General features: G+C 37.8%; 1 protein-coding gene and 1 long non-coding RNA gene across 2 annotated transcripts; one reads left to right on the top strand and one right to left on the bottom strand.

The window, feature by feature from the left end:
• The first annotated feature begins 3,271 nt into the window (after positions 1-3,271).
• Positions 3,272-3,853, top strand: LOC121987831. The gene is made up of 2 exons (XR_006113734.1): positions 3,272-3,589; positions 3,699-3,853. It is a non-coding gene; the product is annotated as an uncharacterized LOC121987831 (long non-coding RNA).
• A 1,014-nt stretch (positions 3,854-4,867) lies between these two features.
• Positions 4,868-8,895, bottom strand: LOC121985779 (protein Mpv17-like). Its single transcript, XM_042539414.1, has 5 exons — positions 8,561-8,895; positions 6,267-6,410; positions 6,020-6,152; positions 5,887-5,926; positions 4,868-5,276 (listed from the first exon to the last, which is right to left on the bottom strand). The coding sequence occupies exons 1-5, from the start codon at positions 8,846-8,848 to the stop codon at positions 5,186-5,188; spliced, it is 696 nt and encodes a 231-aa protein (XP_042395348.1). The 5' UTR covers positions 8,849-8,895; the 3' UTR covers positions 4,868-5,185.
• Between the last annotated feature and the right edge of the window lie 663 nt (positions 8,896-9,558).

The raw sequence follows: 9,558 nt of genomic DNA, 5'->3' as shown, positions 1-9,558 counted from the left end.
CGATGAAGGACTGACTAAGCGGTTGAGGGCCGCGCCGATCGGCTGAGTAGGTCCGAGCGGAGCTAGAGATAACCCATTCATGGGCTTGGGTTTCCGACGCCAAGGTAGGATGGTCGAAGGGCCGAACGGGAGTCCGTTCGGCTGGGGCCAAAGGGCCGATCGGATTGTCCGTTCAGCCCATATAAGGGCGAGGGTACAAAGGTGGCCGAGCGGCCTATGCGCCCGGCTCGGGATATGAGATATTGGCAGATGTCTGATGATTAGGCCGTACACAAGATCGCACGATGGAGGATCTTGCCGTTACATCACGGGAAGGTTGATACAGTAGCAGTATGGCCTCATGAACGTCCTTCTGACAGACCCATACCTGGGCATGATCAAAGGCAGGTGGTTGCTTTGATTGTCGCGCTCAGGCTTCTTCGAGAGGTCTATATAAGGCCTCCATTTCTTCACCGGAGTTATGAAAAAGTCTTCATCTTGAGGCCACCTTTTTGCTATTCCTCGCTTGACTTGAGCGTTGGAGGGCCGTCGCCGGGACACCCCTCCCGGCTCGGTTTTGCTGCAGGTTTGCCGGAGCGCTCGAGGATTCAGCAGGGAGCGCCACGTGCCCAGTGTCCGTTGACCCCTGGTTCGGACAGGATCAACCGTGATACACATCAAATACTGATGGTTACGGTGGACTGAGAGGTACCCGATTGCTATCATATGTACACTGTCGAGCAAGCGATGTCCGTTGCACACTTAAATATGTAGCAAAATGATTTGTGGCAAAATATTAGTTCATTCGTTTGGGCAAATGTTTTCCTCGTCTGATTTTGCATTCAACATGCCTAGGTCATTCTCGTACACGAATTAAATTGGTTCAGTATAATTCAGACTCTGAATTTACACTCCCTGCGTACCTATGCATAAGAGAGAGAACCTCTTCTCACGTATTTATTAACATCATCAATACATATTAATCAATATAAACCAATTTATATATCTTAAAACTTCTAATATAAGACTAAAGAATAATGAAACTTCTTGCTATGTTTTTTTCTTTACACCTTTGTTTTTATTCATCTTTCTACCATAAGGTTAGAGTTAGATGTTCAAGAGTTGGAGTTAGAGTAAAAGGTACTGGGAAATAAGCCGAAAACCCAATGACACTTGATTTTAGAAGTCGATGCTTACGAAATCATCTTAAAGTCAAAAGGCTCGCAGTATCAGAATTTGATAAAAAGGGAGTAAAGTTCTGAGAGAATATTTGGTGTAATAACAGATAAGTGTTAATGTTCATTATGAATGAAGTGTTATCAAGATGTCTTGGAACAGAAAAATAATAAGGAACGACGACCGTTGCAATAGAAGAATTTAAGTATCATAAATACATAAAAATTTATAAAAGAAAGATGATAGTCAAAAGTAGGGATGACAATTTTCTCTGCGGGTTTGGGGTCTCGCAGGGAAAATCCGAAATGAGATGGGGATCCTCGATTTTTCGGAGATGGGGCGGGTTTGGGGCGGGTATGGGAATACTATCCCCATCTCTGAACCCGTCCCGAATATTATAATTATTAATATTAATAAATAATAATATGATTTTTTAAAAAATATTAATAATAGTGTTAATATTAATATTGATTTTTTTGAAAATATTAATAATAATAATATTATTGATATTGATATTGATATAAATATTATCATTAATAATTATTATTAAATAATAATAATAATAATATAAATTAAATTTAGAAATGGGGCGGGGATGGGGAATCCCCGAACCCGTGGGTTAGGGTTCGGGTTCGTGGAATCCCCGAACTCGAAAAAATGAGAACGGGGCGGGGGATGGGAATGGCAAACCCTCCCCCGCCCCGCCCCATTGTCATCCCTAGTCAAAAGAGAAAATATGCTCATTGCTCCTGCCTCATATCCTCGATAAATGAGTCATTGGATAGTTGTCTTCTACATTGACAGAGTCACCAAACGTCAAGGGAGAAAGAGAGCTGGATCATTAGGAACGTCTGTTAAGCTGGAGAGAAAAAGAGTTAGAATGGAGGGCAGGAGTGCTCTAGTTCAACCATTCTGATGTTCAAGTTAGTCTCCAACGAGAGAGGTGAGGAAGAAGAAGAATAGATAGGGAAATATATATGATGATTTTTAAGTGCGTACATGTGCCCATGAGAACGGACTCCTTTTATAAATTATAGAATAAATTATTCCTTTTTCCTAATTAATGGGATGTTATGTCCTATTAGGAAAAATATCACATCATCATATCAAAATGTCATTTCATTCAGGTTCTATATTGTAGAAATCGTGTGGGGTTACACTATATCGATTATACTATAATGTTCCATATGTTCTGACAACCCACGAGTTGTCCCACGTGCTACCCTAGCGCACGCGTTGTCCCACATGTTATACCTGCCCATGTGATGATGAGATAATTAGGCTAATGGATTTAGCTAGTTAAGTGGAAGAGTGTTGGATTAATAGGGCTGTGTGGAGATGAACAGGACGTTCGGTCGGCAAAATCGAACGGAGGGACGATAGGAGCATTAGATTAGTGGACTTATGAGAAAGTTTGATCGGCAGGACTGAGAGGAGCGACAAATCAGTGGAGCAAAGAAGAGCGTCAAATCGACGAGGCTGAGAACAGAATTTGATCAGTGGGGCTGAGATGTGAGTTGGATTAGCGGGGCTTAGAGGAATGGAGGAGCCTCGCATCTCGAGCCAATTGAGCCTAATGGTGGAACGGCTTGTGTTAAGTAGGTCAAGTGGAATGATCCTGTTGACCTATCTTGACTTTAATCTATAACACATGGACTTCTAATGCCATCCCCATCATTCATTTTTATACAAGCATTTCTTTCATTTCTAACTCTCTTATCTATTCAAATTCTCTTTTAATAAAGCAAAAGATGATTTTATTGATCCCGAGCATTTTTATCATTGGCCCCGTAACAAAATTGAAAAAGGTAAATCACATATCGCCTTCAAATTCTCATTCAAGCATTTGAAGGGCATTGTCGGAATAAGACGGATGCTCTCTGATTGCGTGTTAATCTTGGTTAAAAAACCCTTCTTTACGATACAAAGAGCACAAGTAGTATTTAGCCAGCCAAGCGAACATCTAAAGGAGTTCTCGACTGACCTACCTCCGAAATCTGCCACATCAGTTATAAAAATATTTATCAAATTATTTATTTTTAAGAATTAAAACAAATAATGAAAGGGGCTTTTATGGAACGCTCTACTTCAACGGTGCGATACTTGATGTGGGCCACCGATGCAGTTTCCTACTCGCCCATTGGCTTTGCTTGCGTGGAGTGGGACCCGCTGGATCAACTCGTTTCGCTTCCACGGTAAGTCAAGCGGGCAGGCAGGCAGCCAATGAATTAGCGTTGCTTGATCGGGGAAGACTTCGCGTACTCCTTGCTCTTCCAAAAGCCCTCTTTAATTAGCCGTGGGAGAAAGAGAGAGTTTTGATCGCGAGGATGTTCGAGCTCTTCGTGCTGGGCTGCACCGGCGTGGTGATCTTCCTCCACGGAGCCAATTTCTTCTTCCGCGCCCTCTCGCGCCGCCTCACCCCTCGATCTCTCAGGTTCCTTCTTCCTCCTCCCCATTCGATCTATCGATAACAATCTGTTGCTTGGTTTCCCGTAAAAACGTCATTTTAACGTACGCTTGGCTGTTCTGACCTGTGGCTTCAGCTTCTTAGGAGTCGCTGAATGGTAATTTCGACGCGCGCGCAAGAAGATTGTAAGTTCTATACTGAATAATTTCGAGATTCAATTGATGACTCCAAGTGTGTAATCTGTACAGTATGTAGCTCTGATCATTCCAATTTTATGCGTGTTTTTTTTCCTGCCCGCGTCTCCTTTTTTTCCCCTTTTGGGTTTGTTAGGTTTGATTCATTAATCCGCTGCTATTATTGTGTTTCTTGCACACCACAATTTTAGGGTTTGTTAGGGGGATTCATTAGGACTCCGAAGATTCGCTGATAAAAAATTGGATACATTATTTGTTTGTTGTTGGTGAGTATTTTACTGATTAATTTGAGGGAATTAGCTGATCTAAGTTTGTTAATTTCCATCGACATTTTGATCACGGTGATTCAATGGAAACCTCGAGCACAGGTACCTATGAAGTCGATCAGTATCGGTTTACCAATTTTAACGGATCGAATTGGATATCCCATTTAGAGCATCCGCAACGTTAATGTGTTATAATATTCATCATTTCATCAAAAGATACGAGATTCACTGTCACATATTCATTATAACAACATATTTTTTTTTACTCATATCCTTTTTTAACATTAATATAATCTCACCATTCACTTATTCATCCTTTTATTAGTTTTAAAAATAATATTAAAAAATTTATAATTTTAAAAAGAAAAAAATATTAAAAAATTAAGAGAGGATGTTCAAAAATGTTCAAATCTTTAAATACCTTCTCTCTCCTCTCTCTTGTAAATGGATATTATAATATTTATTCACAATGAAAAGGGGTGTTAAATAAATGTTATAATATTCATTTAACATCCCATTGTGATGCTCTTATACTTGCAAGTCAGGTATTAACGGAATCAGTTAGCACGCGACCCAATTTGATCGATCAACTTCCCGACCATATTATTCCCTGACACGATCATATTGAGCAGTTCACAATATAGTCGGATTGATCATCACTTTGGCTTGACCAGATCTATTTTCCCACCTAGTTAATTTGAAAGAAAGTAAATCACAGAATGAGTTTATAGTCAAAGAAAAATAACTTTTAAATAACCGAAGCTATCAAAGCTAAAAATTAATGGCGTCGCCAGAAATCGGCCAAGCAGTCAAGTGAGGCGGCCAGTATTAAGAGGCGATGCAGGGAATCAAATATTTTCAGATGCAATTGATGGGAAGTATATTAATTTTGAAGCTCCGGCTAGTAAACCAGTAGAAAACATGAAGATAGGAACAAGGTATTGTTCTCATAAAACCAAAAACAATCTAAGAAACGGCTAGAGCAGGCAACGCAGCTAATGCATGAACAAGACAGACTAGAAGTCATTTCGTCCATACACTGCTTAAATGAACGCCAGCACAAGGTTATGCACTTTCATATGGATGCCGCGATGCATTGAAGGATTTCTTCCAAGTTGTGGGAGCAAGTATTTGAATCTGCTGCCGGGTGACTTTTTAATCGATTATTGTTTGCTTAGGGTTGTAGACAAATAGAAGTTCCAAAATATGGAGCATGTCGACATGAATGCAACACGAGCAGGTAAAGGGATTGCCCTGACGAATTGAAGCATGAAGTTAATCATCTAAATAAGATCAGGATACAGAAGCAGTTTGTTAAGGAAGAAGATGAATTCTATTTCAAATGCACTTTCCTTGAACCATAAAAGAAATAGCAGGTTTTATGGTGGTGTTGTTGACTTTGATGAATGGGTGTGTGTGTATTGAAATGCATAAAGATTCATGTAATAAGATGATGAGATAGTTTTAACTCCAAATCTTCATGGACAGCAAGATTCAATATCAAGAATATTCTGTCATAAGAAGTACTTCAAGGATGTAAAAAATTCAATTTATGAAAGGTATCAGGCAAAAGTGGCAAAGAGAGATGGCATCCTTAACAAGAATTTTGTTTGAAATTCTGCATTAATCTTCAGACATCAACAAGAAAAAAAGGTGGATTGTTCCTAGTTTCTGCATGCCTGGATACACAAATTTACAACAAAAAAACCCTGCTATATGAAGCATAAAAAAGTTTAAAGTTCAACTTCTTGGATGACGGATAAAAACATTAAAAAAAACTAGTAAATCAATTTAGATAGGAATCTAAGCTCTAACTATTTGAACCTCATGGTAGTATGCAAATTCAATAGGTAAGATTACTTACGTGAAATTAACTATAGAGACAGGAATCCAAAACCTAAAACCTGTATCATGATGAAATTAGCACCAAATTAGTTATCTTGTAGAGACCTGGAGAGAAAAAACATAGGAAAAATAGCATAGGGAAAGGGAATCACCATATAGAAGGGTAGGAAGGGCATCTTTTTGATATTTGGATGGCAATTCTGCTAATTTGCCAAGCCATAAGTTGTTCCAAGCAAAGATAACAGCAATAACACATGGACCAAGTGCGATTTGGTTTAATATCACCTGCAATGACATGAAGCAACAACTAGTTAAAACCAATTGTTATCTGGTAAAATGACCAAAAGATCATGTATAATCAATTCAGTTAGTGCAACGGGTGAGCTACAACCAAATTACCTTCAGTGATAGGTTTACAAAAGTTGGTGCAGGTATACAACGATCAAGAAATTGATACCATGCATATGAGCCTGGACCATAAAGAAGAAAGCCATAGGAAGCCATACGTAGTGTACGAAGCCAATCATGACTTGAAAGTATGCCCTAGTGACAAAAGGTGCTGGTATTATTCTCTATAAAATGAAATCATTGCGAGCTCCAAGAAACAATTAATGTAGCAACAGTTAATAAGACGATTGTATTAAAAGGATTATGTGTGAGATATTAAGTCCCAAAAGTCCAGTTGTTGTTTTCGTTAAGAGAGTTTGCTAAATCAATGATAACGGTAGGAATTTTTTCATCCATGATACTAAAAAAGTTGCATATAGTGGGATTCAACTCACGTGACAAATTTATAACAAAAGAAAGGCCAACACATGGCTCGGCATGCTACGGTAGAGAAGCTCAAGTCGCCGTTATGATATTTTTGGTCAAGCCCTTACCTTTTCTACAAAAAGAGCTGGTTTGATATTTTAGCATTTACAGAGAAACAAACAAACAAAAAAAGATTGAATACTGATGAACAACCAAAATAGACATAATGATAACTGCCCATTTATCAATATCCAACAAGCAATATGTGATAAAATAGAACATGTAATAATATTAAAACAAAATGATCACAACTAGTGTATAAATGCATTCAATTTTTCTAGCGGGAATATATATATTTATTAAATTGATTTGAATTTCCACAAGAAGCTAGTTAACTTCGTCGATTGGTGGTATGAAAATATCACTCTAATGAGTGTAAACTTGATCTGAATGGATTCTACTCTATCAAAAAGAAACTTTGTTGCCAGACTGAATCCACATGAAATTTTGAGTAAGGTACTTAATGAGCAGCTAGAAGACAGTAAACCTAGCCTAGAGAAGTAGGACCATGTAAGACATTTACACAAGCAGTGAACAATTACATCAAAAACGGTTTCAAACAAACAGACTGTCACACATTAGCACATTTTACAATACATCAACAAATTGCTTAAGAATCAAGAATGCCAAGAAAAAAGAGGTATGGAAATCATTGAATCAACACAAAGCATTAAAATTTAGAGTTACAAATAAGCCAAGTAGCAAAGCTCAGTCGTGTTAAGGTAAGCTTATTGAAAAACTTGTGTAGATCAAACCAAGCTCTCCAAACCTATTTATCAAAAGTTTATAGGTCCAGACTGAGCTTTACTGTTTACTAACTTCAATTAAAACCAAACTTGTTCTTATAACAAAGCACAAGCTTAATCCAAGAAAGGTAGGTTATTACATTTTTAAAAAATCGATTCAAGAACTTGTCCATATGCATCTGTGCATTTGAATGAACTTTCTGTAAATTGTAATAATGCTACAAGTCTGCAGTAATTAAATTTTTTATATTTACAATAGTTTGGAGATATAGTATTCATGACATCAATAAATTCAGAATTTAATACTGAAAAACTTTGAGTCTAGACATAGTTTAAATATCCTTGATTGAATATTTAAAACTCATATACTATTCACATATATAATATATCTTCTGTACATATAAGACATCAAACTATCTTTTGTATTGCATGCTTAACCAAAGCCCACGAAGGAGTTTATAAGCAAGAAAAGAGACTTGTTCATCAATTGTTCACAAGGCTTGATACAGTTACAGTTTCTGAGCTTTGTTCGTGAACATTAACAGAATTGAGGTTTGTGAGTTTAGCAGGCTACTTTATTGATCAACAACAACAGCAATAAAAATCTAGTAGGAGCTTTTGTCGAGCTGAAAATCAAGCTTACACACAAACACTTGGTCCATTTGCAATACCATAAAGTTAGCATAAGCAGTATTAGACAATGAATTCTATGGCTCTTAAAAGTATTTTCAGTGAACATGGAAAATATATGGAACGTCGTATCATCTACATGGATAATCCATTACTGCAACAAGCAAACAAGTTTTTCTTTGTATTATGGTGGCCATGTATGTGAGAAAGGAATTATGATAAAACCTAGAGAAGCAGCCACCTAAACCTTTTCATGTAGACAAACAGAAAACAAAAGTCACACGGGCATTTTGTCGACAAGTATATCTGCATATTTCATCCGCTTCAGAACAGGATAAATGACAGGTGTACCATCAGTGGTAAAAAGAGCTAAAATTATGTCAAATTTCCCATATCAAGTCACCTCAGTTAGCATGTGGTCCGAACCCCAGCGTAATCCAATGAAGGTTAAGATTGGACAACATAGAAAAAAGCTGCCTTGCGAGAGTGAGAGAGGAGGCTGACCTTATCCTCGGAAGTTTCGAGGAAGCGACGGCCCCGGACAAGGAAGCGGTTCCTGATCTGTGCCAAGGTGTCTCCAGTGAGGGTGAGGGAGGCGGCGATGGCGGCCTGCTTGAGGGGGAAGTCAGAGAGGAACCAGACACGATCAGTGAGATTTACCGATTCCGAGGAGGAGGAGGAGGAGGAGGAGGAGGAGGATTTGGGCTGCCTCCGTCTCCGGTAGTGCTGCTCCCTGTGGAGATGGAGGGGGCGCCACCACCAGAACCCTCCCCCGTTTCCCAGGGCATTCATTGCAGCAGAAAAGAGGGAAACGGCGAAGGCTGAAGAGTGGGGCAGCTGTAATAAAAAATAACTATAATTCCTAGAGTTTTTAAATCATTATTTTAAATATTCCTATAATCCCTGGTTCGGGAATGAATTAAAATAGTGCCAAAAAAGGAAAGAATTATTATTTTTTAAATATTCCTAGAGTTTTTAAATCATTATTTTAACCGCTAAATTTTAGTTATTGACATAGCTTTTACTAGTTGATTTAAAAAAAATATATACCCGTTACATTAACAAATCTTTAATTATTACATTAAAAATATTACGTACCCATTATCTGTGCTATGCCGAAAGCTTTTACTCGTTGGTCTTAAAATCATTAGCTTTCTTCAAACATATATATTTCAAAAGGTGATTATAAAGAGTGAGGCACCGTTGCTTAGTCATATCTCTAACACTAATACTCATTTAAAGTCATTGTAGGGATTTGATGTGACGATTTTATTTCACTACTAATGTCACCCTTTATCATCTCCATAACCAACCAACGATATATCTAACGGTGCAAAATAATTTGTTAGATATTTGATGCCTTTGCATATAAGGATAAAATATCTTTCGTAATTTATTTATCTATATTTTTATTATGTAAACAATATGCTAGACCGCTTAAGATGAACGATATAATCTTTTATTCCAATTAAATTCATATTCATCTCCATAGTGACTCATTG

Source organism: Zingiber officinale, chromosome 5B (assembly GCF_018446385.1).
Source record: "Zingiber officinale cultivar Zhangliang chromosome 5B, Zo_v1.1, whole genome shotgun sequence".
In the NCBI taxonomy this organism is placed as follows: Eukaryota; Viridiplantae; Streptophyta; class Magnoliopsida; order Zingiberales; family Zingiberaceae; genus Zingiber; species Zingiber officinale.
The sequence above is the reverse complement of the archived record's forward strand: the minus strand, read 5'-3'. Positions and strand labels throughout refer to the sequence as shown.

Excerpts from the sequence above, each read along its gene's own strand:
- LOC121985779 (XM_042539414.1), bottom strand. The coding sequence starts at position 8,848 with ATGAATGCCCTGGGAAACGGGGGAGGGTTCTGGTGGTGGCGCCCCCTC. Across the intron at positions 6,411-8,560 it reads TCGAAACTTCCGAGGATAAG|GGCATACTTTCAAGTCATGA; the intron begins GTCAGCCTCCTC and ends TTTTGTCACTAG. Across the intron at positions 6,153-6,266 it reads TTGTAAACCTATCACTGAAG|GTGATATTAAACCAAATCGC; the intron begins GTAATTTGGTTG and ends ATGTCATTGCAG.